Consider the following 15,357-nt stretch of genomic DNA (forward strand, 5'->3'; position numbering starts at 1 on the left):
GTTCCTTCCTAAGGTATATACCTAGATATATAGATAGATGGAAATACTTTACCCATTGAAGGGTGTGGGTTGCTGGTAGGCACAAGAAGGGAGCTAGAGCGAGCTCACCAATACAGAGAGCCAAAAATATTTATTGTTAAATTATCATTCATAAATGAATTAGTAAGAGTGTTTAAAATCATTAAATGTAACACAGACTTCAGTTTTAATCAATACGATAAAAGATACACATTTAATCTCTATCTCAAACTTTCATTTGAACTCTCCTTAATAATGAGACGAGTATAGTATCCATATTTGCCATAAAATTTGAAATGGCTGCAGAAACTCATCAGGTCTGTCAGTTGCTGTGGCAAGTGAAATAGAGTTAATGTTTCGACTCCAATATAACCCTTCTTTGGAACTGATCATGTTTATAACATTATTGAAGTTTTTATGTGATTATGCATTGGTTTTTCTTTAGTGTGTAACATTGCTTATTTAATCCACTCTAGTCTCTGGTTCGACTGCCATCTCTAATCTCGCAATGTGATGAAGTACGCCGGTTTTTTGAGCCTCGTCCAGAGGATTTGAATCCACCAAAGGAGTAAGTACATAACTGAACATTGATGAACCTCAGTGAGCCTAAGTCGGGCATGCTGATGGTTGAATGTGAAGTACAATAAAGTCTCTGCTATAACCTGGTGCCAAACCAAATGACAATATTCCAGTGAGGTCAGACATTAGAAACTGGACATGTTTTGGGAAGACAGAAGATGGAAAAAGAATACATATTTCATTAATGCAGTTCCTTTTTTCCACAATGCAGCCAAACATCCAAACAAGACCCTTAGTATCTGCACCTACTATGGAAAATTTGCATTTCCCATGTGAGGGAAAAGCAGAATAATTTGATGAGCATTATTAGAAATGCCCCTAAACTACCTGCCATCACAAAAAAAGTGAAAAACAATTTTTAAATTGGTTTCCAAAATAGTGGTAAATTGGCAGAATATATAGATTATAGAGTAGACTCCATTGGAATCTGAATCATTTTGATGCCTTGATGCCAATATTGAATTAAGGTATTTTGAGAATGGCCTGGTGGCTTCAGAAGTACTACAAGTTCAATGGAAAATTAATGGAAAAATATGTGAGAACAGGTTACACAGGATGCAAAGACGTACACTCATATATGAATTAGGAGGAGGATTGGGCCATGGAGCTATAACAGTAATCATATATAAATTAGAGTGGCCATGGCTGAGGTGCCTTTTCGTACTCTGGATTCTATCCAGTCGCATCTGCATTCATTATTTTCTGGGTGAAATAAAATTTTGATGCGATAAGTACAGGGCCAGTGTGCAGAGAGGTAGCTCAAGCTGCAGTTGGAAGAGGAATCAGGGTGCCAACATGAGGTTGGTGAAGGTTGTGGGTGTGTAGGGAATGCCAGGGACGACACTGACTAAATGTTGTACCCTGAGGTTCCCTAGATAATGGGTTTTGGGCCCTAGCATATGGGAGGGTATTGTAGGTTGATATGGGAGTGCTGCTAGCATCACAACAACCCTGCGACAAGTATCTCCAAACAATTGAAAGCTATTCTGGAAGGGTCTGGAGCTTTTAATTATTTTCTCGTGGTGTGGGGTTTGCTGGCTAGGCCAGCACTTATTTTCTAATCTGCAGTTGCCATGAAGAAGTTGGTGGTGAGCTGCCTTCTTTAGCTGCTGTGGTCCTTGTGGGGTAGGTAACCACAATACTATTGGGAAGTTTCAGGATTTTCACCTAGCATCAGGGAAGGAATGATGGCATAGCTCTGTCAGGATGATTAGTGACATGGAATGGAACTTCCTGGTGGCTGTGTTCCAATGAATCTGTTATCCTTGTCCTTCTTGATGGTATAATGCCTTCAGTGTGTCAATGTTGAATGATACCATTTTTGATTAAAGAACACCTCAGTTACATTCCACAGGCTTATGAATCATGTCCCAGAGGCTTATGAATCAAGTCACAGCTAGAGTTTGTAACTGTGTTGTGTGTTGGATCACGTTGCCGTTTATAGTCGCATTTGGGAAATCAAAGACCTGTTTAAACAATCATGGTTGGCTGGTTTAGTGATAAAATTAGCCAAAAATGAATTTGTACAAGCAAGGGTGAGTTAGTGGGACATGTGGTTGAATGAGAACATTCATTACCCACTTGCTTAACCTGTCTATATTTCTATGGTGATTGTAGCGAGGTCAGCCAGGTAGATGTCTTAAAATATGAGTCCCCTGAATGGGTGACTTGGTGTTGGGATACCAGTCTCTGTGGAGTTATTTCAGAGGCGATGAGAGAAAAGCGCAGTCCTGAAGAAATTAGCTTACAACAGTCTTTTATTTGGGTGAAACATTTCTGGCATCTTATTTTGGAGGTTTGATTTTGTTTGATCCTGCCATCAAAGACTGAGCCAAGTACATGGAAAGAATGTGTTATTTTTTCTGGGCAAATGACATTGGGGCAGATGAAGAGCAAAGAGTAATTCCCCTGCCAGCTTGTGGACCTGTAGCTTTTTTGTTCATTAGGAGTCTAACTTTCCCTGAGGCACCAGATACTAAAATCTTCCGAAAGTTGATGAATTTAGTTAGGGAATATTATGACCCCAATCATGCTCTAAATCTGAGATGCTACTGGATTTACTTGACAATAGGAGAACCAGAGGAATCCGTCTTGGGATTTTTGACGAGGTTAAGGTGACTGGCAGAGACAGGTGATTTTGGTTTAACTCTTAATGAGATGCTAAGAGACCATTTAGTTTGTAAGGTTAATAACGTTACTGTACAAAAGCGCCTACTAACTGAAGTTCAACTGGACTTCAAACAGGCACAAGTGGCTTTGTCATTGTAAAATGTGGCAAGTGGAGCATGGGAGAGGTTGGGTATTCCTACGGAAGTGGAAACCCTCGCCAGTCCAGCTGCGCTTCGGCAACCACTTGAGTGAAGGCAATTGAATAGCTTCACTCAGGACATATCCTGAACAGAAGGACACTGGTCAACCACAGCAAAATCCCAAAACAAAGCAAAACCTCAGCAAAATGGTGAAAATTTTCTTCAAGATCAAGACTGGCAACCAGTTGTAGTTGCTGCCAGTGTATAAACTCAAGACAACAAGAACCCAACTAGACCTAAATGGGGTAAGAAATGGACCACTATCCAGGAGTGAGCATACCCTGGAAAGTCTACCTACATCTGGTTTGGAACATTTAAGTTGCTCAGCAACAATTAAATCAGAATCAATCAAAATAAACATCTGGTTAAATGGTCATCCAGTTCTAATGGAGCAGTGCAACGATTTCACTGATCCGAGAACAGTCTTTAACAAAATTTGCTCTGAACTGCAGTCCTTAAGTTTACATGAGACCTTGGCCAGACTGAAAACCTATACTGGGGAAACCTTTACAGATCAAGGGTGCAACTTCGCCTCCAGTCTCTCATGAGAAGCTGATTCAGTTACAAATTGATTGTAGTAAGTGATTCAGGCCCAAGCCTGATGGGGCGCAATTGGTTGAGAAAGATTCACCTAAATTGGCTCAATGTTTTTTCAATTAGAAAATGGCTGCCCAAGTGAAGTCCTAATTAAATATGCAAATGTTTTTCAGGAAGGTCTAGGGTCTATCAAAGGAGCCTAGGGCACCTGCATGTTGACCAGGAAGCAATTGTGTTATGTGCAAAAGTCGAGGCAAAAATCAGGGGGCTGGAAAGTGAAGGAATCATCAAACAAGTAAAGTTTGTGGATGGGCTGCACTATTCTTACCTATTTGTGAAGTGCAACAAATCAGATCACCTTTGTGGAGATTTTAACCAAATGGTAAATCACTTTTCACAGCTGGATAAATACCCAGTCCCATGTATAGAGGATTTATCACAAGGCTGGCTGGGGTCTGTCTTTCATGAAGCTGGACATGAGCCATGCCTTTTTGCAATTGCGGTTAGATGAGGATTGCCAGAAGTATGCGACAATTAGTACCAATAAGGGTTTGTACCAATATACGAGGCTGTGATTTAAGGTATAATCAGCCTGTACAATTTTTCAGCAGACAATGGAGAATGTTTTACAAGGTCTCCCCCAAGAGCACCATTTATCCAGATGACACACTGATAACAGGGAAGACCAATTAAGGAGCATTCAGAGAACTTTGACATAGTCCTTAGATGATTGTCCCAGCTGGGTGTATGCCTTAGAAGGGAAAATGTGTCTTCCAGTCACCCAAAGGTGACCTACTTAGGCTACAGAGTCAACAAAATGAATTTATAGCTGTTGGAAGATAAAGTGAGGGTGATCAAAGGAGCCTAGCATCCTACGCCTATACTGGAGCTTAGGTCTTCCCTTGGGTTGGTGTAATATTGCAGAAAATTCATACATAACCTGGTTTAAAGTTTTTTGAGAAGATTTGTAGCTCACGTTGTGGAACTGAAACCACCGAACTGGTGGTTTTGATCTGTGGACGTTTCGTCACCTTGCTAGGTAATATTGTCGGTGCACTTCCGATGAAGCGTTGATGCTCTGTCCTGCTTGTTATTTATATGCCTTGGTTTGCTGGGGTAGTTGGCATCACTTCTGGTTCTGTTTTTCAGTGGTTTCTATATTGGGCCCAGTTCACTGTGTTTGTTGATGTAGTTCTGGTTGGAATGCCAGGCCTCCAGGAATTCCCTGGCATGTTGAAGTTGGCTTTGTGCTATTATGGATGTGTTGTTCAAGTTGAACTTGTAACCTTCTTTGTCTGTGTATATTGATACCAGTGAGAATTGGTTGTGTCTCTTGCTGGCTAATTGGTGCTTGTGTATCTTTATTGTCAGTTTTCTTCCCTTTTCGCCTTTAATTTTCCCCATAATCTTTGCATTGTATTTTGTATATTATGTTGGTTTTATTGGTTATAGCCATGGGATCCTTTACGTTCGTCAGTAGCTATCACAGGGTAGTTGTTGATTTGTGAGTTACCCTGATACCCAAGGGCCTGAGTCGTCTTGTGGCCATCTCTGATATATCTCTGATGTATATTGGGGTGACCAGTGTGTCTGACTGTATTGTCAACTTGTTGTGGCCTGTTGCTGAGGTAGTGGTGGATTGTGCTTTTGGGTATCCATTCTTTTTAAAAACTTTGTGTAAGTGCTCTGTTTTGCATAGTGCTGTGTTGTTGTGTGTTGTGGCTCATTGGAATAATGACCTGATGCAGCTCTGTTTATGGATGTTGGAGTGGTTGCTGGTGTAATTAAGTATCTTGTCTGTATGTGTGGTCTTTCTGTCTACGCTAGTTAGGAGTTCCCCATTGTTTTATGTTCTATAATAATGCTTAGGAAGGGTAGTCGGTTATTGTTCTCTTTATCATTTGTTAATTTTATTCCGATGAGGGTGTTTTTTATGCGTTGGTGAGTTTCTCCTAGCCTTGTGTGTTTGATAATCACAATTATCAAATAATGGAGCCAGAGTTTGCATTGTATAGTGGGGAGTGCGGTTTGTCCTAACTTTAGCATTACCACTTCTGCAACCAGTCCTGATCTGGAGGATCACTCTTGCTCCCCATAGTAATTACATTGGTGCGACAGCTGCAAAACTGCAACAAGTGGTGATGGGGCAAACTAAAGGACCGTCACAACCAAAATTAAAACCTTTTTTGCACCTGGAGAGGATAGCATATTACTATGGGGAGCAAGAGTGATTGTCCCAAGTGAAGAACGGCACCAGATACTGACTGAACTCCTCCAAGCTCATCCAGGGGTTTCCAAAATCAAGCTGTTGGTAAGAATTTATGGTGGGGCACTTATGTCAGCCTGAATTAGATGCAGACAAAGCTGCATTGGTGGTTCAGTGCCTTGGGTGCTAAGAAAAACTACTGCAAGCAGCTACCCCACTTTCGTGGGAATGGTCGGGTAAATCCTAGTCTCCGTTACACATCGACTATGTAAATCCTTTCATAGGTTCAATGTCCTTAGTCATTGTTGCCATCTACTGAAAGTAGCTAGGCATGCATAGAGTTCATTCATTAAACACAGCGGTGATAATAGAAAAACTGCATGCAACTTGTGCAATACATGGACTCCCGGAACTGTTGGTCACAGATAACAGACCATTGTTTACCAGCAGGGATTTTGAGTATTTCCTAATATCGAAATGGGGTATTTTACATATAAGGACTGCTTAATACCATCCATCGTCCAATTGTCTGGCAGAAAGAACAGCCCAAACTTTGAAGGCAGACTTAAAGAAACAACCTACAGCTTCACTTGATAACTGACTGTTCCAGTTACAATTTGATTAAAGGACCATCTCTTAAACCACAGGGATAGCTCCACAGAGTTGCTACTGGGAGAAGACTCTGCATGAGATTAAATTCAATCTTCCCGGACTTGGGCAGGGTGAAACGGCATCAAGACCGCCAGTGTCAGATACAAGTCCGCTAAGACAGAGACACAGTTTACTTCAGAAGATGAAGTTTGGTGTAGGCACCTTGGGAATGGCCCCACATGGGTAAGCAGTGTGGTTGACACAAGGTCAGGTCAAGTATAAAGTTTGGGTAGGTGTGATGGTCCTGAATAAGCACGTGGACCATACAAAGGCTGCAAACACTGAATCAGTGTGGGAACAAAATGTGCCAGCTCTCTCTCCACGCCTCCCACGTGAACACAGAGCCGGCGCCCTCACCACCTCGACTAACTTTTTGACTCTTCCAGAACCATAGGCTCTCTCTCTCTCCATCAATTGATGAAAATACCTTGGAATCTGAGATGGACATGATGGATGTTGCTCCCTTGACACCTTTGCTGCCTGAAGATGAGAATTAATTTCTTCTGCGATGCTCTGGATGCAAGAAGCAGCCTACTGTATATTAGATGCTTCCTGTATCAGAGGCAGAGTTGGAGGAAACCTGATCTAATGCTAGAACCCCCGGGGAGGACCTACAAAAGAAAAGAACTGGCCTATGTTCTTGGAGTCAGAGGGGAGAGATGCAGTAATTGTGATGAGATCAGCCTGATCGTCCTTAAAATATGAGTTGCCTAGTTGGGGCTGTTAATCAGGAGCTCTGGCTGACAGATATAAACAGGAGTGTCAGAGGTTCTGAGATAATGGGAACTGCAGATGCTGGAGATTCCAAGATAATAAAATGTGAGGCTGGATGAACACAGCAGGCCAAGCAGCATCTCAGGAGCACAAAAGCTGACGTTTCGGGCCTAGACCCTTCATCAGAGAGGGGGATGGGGGGAGGGAACTGGAATAAATAGGGAGAGGCGGACCGAAGATGGAGAGTAAAGAAGATAGGTGGAGAAGGTGTGGGTGGGGAGGTAGGGAGGGGATAGGTCAGTCCAGGGAAGACGGACAGGTCAAGGAGGTGGGATGAGGTTAGTAGGTAGCTGGGGGTGCGGCTTGGGGTGGGAGGAAGGGATGGGTGAGAGGAAGAACCGGTTAGGGAGGCAGAGACGGGTTGGACTGGTTTTGGGATGCAGTGGGTGGGGGGGAAGAGCTGGGCTGGTTGTGTGGTGCAGTGGGGGGAGGGGATGAACTGGGCTGGTTTAGGGATGCAGTGGGGGAAGGGGAGATTTTGAAACTGGTGAAGTCCACATTGATACCATATGGCTGCAGGGTTCCCAGGCGGAATATGAGTTGCTGTTCCTGCAACCTTCGGGTGGCATCATCCTGCACTGCCACAATGATGCCACCCGAAGGTTGCAGGAACAGCAACTCATATTCCGCCTGGGAACCCTGCAGCCGTATGGTATCAATGTGGACTTCACCAGTTTCAAAATCTCCCCTTCCCCCACTGCATCCCTAAACCAGCCCAGTTCATCCCCTCCCCCCACTGCACCACACAACCAGCCCAGCTCTTCCCCCCCACCCACTGCATCCCAAAACCAGTCCAACCCGTCTCTGCCTCCCTAACCGGTTCTTCCTCTCACCCATCCCTTCCTCCCACCCCAAGCCGCACCCCCAGCTACCTACTAACCTCATCCCACCTCCTTGACCTGTCCGTCTTCCCTGGACTGACCTATCCCCTCCCTACCTCCCCACCCACACCTTCTCCACCTATCTTCTTTACTCTCCATCTTCGGTCCGCCTCTCCCTATTTATTCCAGTTCCCTCCCCCCATCCCCCTCTCTGATGAAGGGTCTAGGCCCGAAACGTCAGCTTTTGTGCTCCTGAGATGCTGCTTGGCCTGCTGTGTTCATCCAGCCTCACATTTTATTATCTTGTGTCAGAGGTTCTGCTGCCTTTGAGAGCTGGCTCTGAGGAAGCTGGATCAGTGTTAAGGACTTTCAGCATGTAAATAAAGGGTGACTTGGTGATGGGATATTGGCTTCTGTGAGAGTTATTTCATAATCCTGTGTGTACTCTGTGTCATCCTCATTGTTTGCTTTCCCACTGGTTTTTGTGTCATCAGCAAATGTGTGCACAGTTCAGTTATAGAACCTGAGGGAGAGGCAGAGAATTGGAGGTGTTGCTGCAGCCATTACAGCTATAGCCAGGAGGCTATGAAAATCAACAGACTTTTGGTTAAATCACAGTATTGTAATTTGCATGGGCTTAGCACTTATTAATTAATACAAGTGCAGTCAAATTCTCCCCGATGGCTTGCTTACTTGAGAATCATATTGAGTAGAATTCATGAAACCCTAGCCTTGGCTGTTTGTTGTCCACTGACTGAACTGCAGCAAAATGCTCTTCCACTCATTGCTAACAGGCACATTTGCGTGGACAGTAAGAACCGATGGTGAAAGGAATTAGGAGCATGGTTCAAATATACTCGCACCTTCCTGCCTGTTACCATCCTCCAACTTAAAGTATGTTCGTTTTGAAAACAAACTTCAATTATATGTTGGTATTTCGACTGTTAGGAATAACCATGCACCTTGTTCTGAATGTTTGTGTTTTCCCTTTCACTATGTCACCTTGGCTGTTAGATGTACATATACTTCCACCTAGTGGCTGTTGCCATTCTGCTGCATTATGTAATTCTGGTAACAGTTAGAGCCATTACTATACCAGAGCTTCACCTGCACACTGCTGTAAATTCTGTGAAGGTATTTTTCTGTTTAGGACAACATTGAATACATATTTCTGTTTTTACCAGAAAAGAACTTAATCTTTTTATTTCACCTGTTCTGGAACTAATCAGAATTATAGAAGTCAACAGCATAGAAAAAAAATCCTTCAACTCATTGAGGTTGCGCTGATCAAAAACAGCCATCTGACTATTCTAATTCAATTTTCTAGCACTTGGCCCATAGCCATGTATGCCTTGGTATCACAAGTGTATGTCTAAATACTTCTTAAATGTTAAGAGGGTTTTTGTTTCAACCATCACTACAAGCAGTTTGCCACATTCCATGCACCTTCTTGGTGAAAAATATTTTCCTTGTGTTCATGACCTAATTCTCATGCCCCTTACCTCAAACTTATGTCGCTGGCCATTGGTCACTCCACCAAAGGAAAAAAATTATTCTCATATACTGTGTCCTTGCTCTCACAAGTCAATCATGTCCACCCTTGGTCTCCTGTGCTCCAAGGAAAACAGCTTCAGTCTATCCAGTCTCTCCTGATAACTAAAACTGTTGAGGTCAGGCAATGTTCTGATAAATTTCTTCTGCACTTTCTCTAGTGCAGTCACACCCCTCCTATAAAGTGGATTCCAGACCTGCACACCATACTGTAGTGTGGCCTAACTAACTTTTTATACAGTTCCAGCATTACCTCCTTGCTCTTAAACTCTGCATTGGCTAATAAAGGGAAGTATGCTATGTGTCTTTTAATCCACTTTATTTACCTATCTTGTTACCTTAAGGGACTGATGGACATGTACACCAAGGTTCCTCTGACCTTAAATGCTGTTCAGGGTCCTATTGTTTGTCATGTATTCCCTTGCCTTGTTTGTCCTGTCCTAGTGCATCACCTCACTCTTATCTGGATTGAATTCCACTTGTCACTGATTAGCCCATCTGACCAAACCGACTATGTCCTCTTGTTGTAATCTTATAATTTACCACCCCACCAATTTTCTTATTTTTGCAAAAAAGACCCTGAACTACCTGTTGCTTGCCACTTCAATGTACCACCTTGCTCCCTGGCCAATTTGCTCTCTGTCTCCAGCTTGCTACAGTGTTTCAGTGAAGCCCAGCACAAGCTGGAGGAACAACACCTCATTGTCCGCTTGGGGACCCTACAGCCCTCTGGACTCAATATTGAGTCAAATAATTTTAGGGCCTTAACTTCCCCCATGTCCTAGTTCCCCACCCCACACACCAGGCCTTGTTACCACATAACCTGCCACTGCACCTGCCCCACCCATTGTTAGTCACTAACAGTCCCCATTAGCAACTATACACCCTCCCAACCTGATCGTTAGCAACTCCTTTGTCTGTCCAACTGGCTTTCTGTCTCTTTGGGCTCTATCCTATCGTTTACTCCGTACCCCACCCACCTCCCTATTTTCTGCATATAAACTGACCAGCTGGTTTTCCTAGCCACCATCAGTTCTGAGGAAGGGTCACCGGACCCGAAACATTAACTCTGTTCTCTCTTCCACAGATGCTGCCAGACCTGCTGAGCTTTTCCAGCAACTTTGTTTTTGTTCCTGATTTACAACATCTGCAGTTCTTTTGGTTTTTACTCACTAGAAACAGGCTTCTAGTCAGAAAAATACCCTTGACCATCACCTTTTGCTTCCTGCCACTCACCTAATTCTGTACCGAATTTGCCAATTTTCCCCGACCTTCACTGAGTCTTCCATGCAGATACCTATCAAAAATTTTGCTGAAGTCCAGGTAGACATGTCAAATACATTGCCCTAATCTATTCACCCTGGTTACCTCTTTATAAAAAAAATTCAATCACATTGGTCAAACATGGTCACTCCTTAAGAAAACCGTACTGATTATTCTTGATTAATCCCTGCCTCTTGATATATTTATTAATTTTGTTCCTTAGAATTGCTTCCAATAGATTTAGACATGCTTTGGTGGTGATTCACCCTCTTGGGTCATTGCAGTCCCTACACAGCTCTGATATCAAGGTAACTTGTCACTTATACAATGTGCAGCCAATGGCTTTTGATGATCCAGAATATCACTGCTGTTCTCTTCCTGAATTATGGTAACTGTAGAAGTGAAAATAAGCATAATGTTTATGAGTATGTACTGTATGCAAAGTGTCCTGCTAGTCAATGTTGTGTTTTGTGGCCGAGTTGCTGATTTAGTGAATTACAATCATCTTGGATGGTATTGGGTTTTAGGTGTACTGTTGAGTCATGTTCTATTCAGATAAATGAAGATTATTCATCATATTTTTATCTTGGACCTTGTATGTAATGGAGAGACTTTGGGGTCAAGAAGGGAGACTCTCAACCCCCAATGCTGAATTACTTGGAGCCACTGTGATAATATTGCTGATCCAGTTACATCTTCACGAATTGTCATTTCAAAAGGCTGATAACTTCTATCTCCAGTTTTCCTGGCATATGTTCTGCATTATGTGGAATGGTGATGTCTGCAATGAAGCAGTTCTTTCTAAGGTAAATATGCTCACACAAGTTAAACGAAAAAAGGCATTGTTGTCTAAGGCATGTGCGTGGGGTAGAAGTTGGCCACATCCCCAAGGATTTGATATACAAGGAGGGCTTCTGTTGAAGAAACCTGCAGGTCATTCAAAGCTTTGTAACAAGGATTCTGTTTAAGAGTCAGGAACATGATTATCTGTTGGGTAGCTCATGGCTGTTTGAGAGGAACTCTGAAAGGGAGGTTATGTTGGAGTAATTTAGGTATGAGGCATGTCAGAAGTCAGGCTTTAAAGAGTAGGAATTTTGGGCTAATAAAATAATTTCTAGGTTATTTACCAGGTTGTTTTATCATCTTATTGTTGTGATTGAGACCTGATTGTCATTCAGGTGACTCAAATATGGTCCATGTTCAATCTAACAAGAATTTTTCAGTTACAGACATTGTCTTTACGTAGCGAGAGTTCAACACAAGCTTGGACAGCCTCTTCCTCCATGACATCACTCTTCAGTCCTTATCTAGGCATGTGATTCTACATCTCCAATACATCAAAATCTCTTAGACTCATTATATTAAACCCATTTGTCCACATTGTGTAGATTGGCAGAGGATCAAAAATATCAAGACAATTAACATATGGCTAAAGGAGTGGATTGAGAAAGAGGCCTCTTTTCATGCAGTACTGGCACTGTCACTGTGAAATAATGGGACCAGCTTCACTTGAATCTGACTGACAGAGCTGAGTCCCAGCAGCAAGGCTAAATAGGCAAAGGCTTTAAACTACAAACTTAATCTAACTGTAAATGAAGCCGGACAAGAGAACATAGACAAGACGAAAATAAGGGAGGACGTTTAAGAAAATAAATAGAATTGAACTGGGAATTTAAAAAGTTTGGTTAACATTAAGTGAGAGGAAAATGTAACTGAACAGACCACTGTTGACTCCCTGATCATTGGGCACATGGGGTAGGACATCTCACAGAAAAATGGGATCTGGGGAACAAAATGCGCATCCTTTCCTTTTCCGCTGACCTTCTGCATTAGTATTAAGAGTCAAAACTCAAACTGTATGCAGCTTAATGGACAAGTTGTTGCCATTCTGAATTATTGGTAGCAAGTTCCTGCCAGTCATTAATGTCAATTAATGCTTCAAGAAGAGTCTTAAGTTGTATTTGAAGAGTCCATCACTAGAATGTTGGCCATTCGAGAGTTGAGGGAGTAGGACCTGGCAGGGGAGATAAATTTTGGCATCTGAGCACAGAGCAGAGTCCAGTCCCTCAAAGGTAATTTTGTAGAAATTTAGCCTGAAAGCTTGCCTTGTCAAAAAGGATACTAGCATTTGTTCGATAATCCATCCTTTGAACCCAGAGAATGTGGCAGAGACATTGCTGTAGTGTTTCTGTAGTGCTCTTATGCATTGTAGGAACATAGAACTCAGGAGTAGTTGTAGGCCATTTGGTTCTAAAAGCTTCCTCCACCTATCAAGAAGATCACAGCTATTCTAGTTGTGGCCTTGTTTCCACTTTCCTGTCTGCCTCCACCTCCATAAGCCTTGACTCCATTATTTGTGAAAAATCTATCTAACTTATTCTTGAATAAATTTTAGACTAATTACCCTCAGAGAGAAAAAAGGGTCTCCTCATCTTCTCTATTCTTTTTTATAGATAATTTAAGGAGACCTTTAATTCTTAAACTATGCTGCACAGATTTTGCCTCCCTCACATAAGGAAACATTCACTTGTTACCTATCCTATTCAATCCCTTAGGATCTTATGGGTTTCATTCTTCTAAACTCCAACAGGTAAAGGTCCAGCCTATCCAACTTTTCTTAATAAGGTAAGCTCTTCATCCCAGGAATGAGTTCAGTGAACCTTCTCTGAACTCCTAAAGCAAATGTATATTATTTTCGAATAAGGAGACCAAAACATGCACACTTCTGCAGGTGTGTTTTCATCAGTGCCAAATACAGCTGCATTATAACTTCCTTACTGCTGTGTTTTGCTTTCCTTGCAAAAAACAACATTTCATTTGCCTTCCTAATCACATGCTGCATCTGCAACCTAACTGTCTTTCTTTCATGTACAAAGATACCCAGATCCCTCTTTACTATTGAGTCCTGGAGTTGTTCTTCATTTGAATATTGCACTGCTTTTCTGTTCTGATTGCCAAAATAAATAAGTTCATTATCATCCACATTATACTTTCCTATCTATCTTGGTGCCATTGGCAAATTTAGCTTCTGTACATTTGGCTCCTTTATCCAAATGATTGATATAGGTTGTAAATAATTGATCTTTACAGCAGTCCACCAGCTACTGCTTGCCAACCTTATAATAACCCATTTACCTCTAAGATAACAAAGTGTGGAGCTGGATGAACACTGCAGGCGAAGCAGCATCTTAGGAGCACAAAAGCTGACATTTTGGGCCTAGACCCTTCATCGGGCCCAGGCCAGCTGTTGTGCTCCTACAATGCTGCTTGCCTGCGTGTTCATCCAGCTCCTCACTTTGTTACCTCGGATTCTCCAGCATCTGCAGATCCCGTTATTCCATTTACCTCTAACCTGCTTCCTCTTAGGCTAGCCCATCATTTATACATGCTAATATGTTACTCACTATACCAGGTGTTTTTATCTTATGCTGTAACCTTCAATGAGGCACCTTATCAAACACCTTTTGGAAGTTCAAGTGCACCACATCTATAGATACCCTCTACCCACCACGAATATTATTTCATCAAAAAGTTCATACATTAAACATGATTTTATTTCCATGCTTGGATCACATTGTAATTTTCCAAGTATCCTGCTACAATTCCCTTTGTAATGGATTGTATTATCTTTGAACAAAGAACAGTTCAGCACAGAAACAGACCCTTTGGCCCACCAAGATTGCGCCAATACATGATGCGTATTTAAACTGAAAGCATTTTACCAATACACTGTCCATATCCCTCTATTTCTAGTTATTAATATTTGTCAAGATGCTTCTTAAGTGTTGTCATTGTATCTGCCTCTATCACCTCCTGTGGCAACACATTCCGGCCACTTAACACCCTCCATATAAAAAGCCTGCTCCTCACATCTCTTTTACATTTATCCCTTTTAGCTTGAACTATGTCATCTAGAAATTGACATTTCTACCTTGAGAAAATGACTCTGACTATCCATTCTATTCATGCCTCTCAATTTTGTAAACTTCTATCAGGTTGTTCCTCTTCCTTTGATGTTCAAGTGAAAACAAACCATGGTTGTTCAGTCTCTCCTCACAACTAATATCCTCCAAACTTGGTAACATCCTGCTAAACCATTTCTGAACCATCTCCAAAGCTTCCACATCCTTCTGGTAGTGTGGTGATCAGAACTGCTTGCAATGTTCCAAATGAGGCCTAACTAAATTTGTATACAGTTGTAACATGACTTGCCAATTTTTGTATTTTGTGCCCTGACCAAAGAAGGCAGCTCTGCATATAACTTCTTGACCAACTTGTCCATTTGTGTTGTCACTTTCAGGGAACTGTGGACAATCATGCCTAAATCTCTCAGTATGTGGCTGTTGTTAAGGGTTCTGTGATTTATGGTATATGTCCCTCCAGCATTAGATTTTCCAAAATGCATCACCTCACATTTGTCTAGCTTAAAATCCCATCTGCCATTTCTCCACCTAAGTCCTGCTGTATTCTCTAGCAACCCTTTTCATTATTTGCAACATCCCCAATCTTTGGGTTTTCCACAAACTTACTAATCAGGCCACCTACACTTTCCTCCAAATATATATTACAAACAACAGGAGTTCTAGCACTGATCCCTGCAGAACAGTACTCCCTGAACACACTCTTTGCAGGACCTGACCCCTCTTTC

General features: G+C 42.1%; 1 protein-coding gene across 1 annotated transcript in view; it reads left to right on the forward strand.

Moving 5' to 3' along the window:
• sh3pxd2aa (SH3 and PX domains 2Aa) overlaps nt 1-15,357 on the forward strand; it is a 293,361-nt gene that overhangs the window by 98,162 nt on the left and 179,842 nt on the right. Inside the window, exon 5 of the mRNA XM_048550881.2 lies at nt 495-586. Within this exon, the coding sequence (XP_048406838.1) occupies nt 495-586 (92 nt within the window). The remainder of the gene's footprint in view (nt 1-494; nt 587-15,357) is intronic.

The sequence above is a fragment of the Stegostoma tigrinum genome, chromosome 20, assembly GCF_030684315.1.
Source record: "Stegostoma tigrinum isolate sSteTig4 chromosome 20, sSteTig4.hap1, whole genome shotgun sequence".
NCBI lineage: Eukaryota > Metazoa > Chordata > Chondrichthyes > Orectolobiformes > Stegostomatidae > Stegostoma > Stegostoma tigrinum.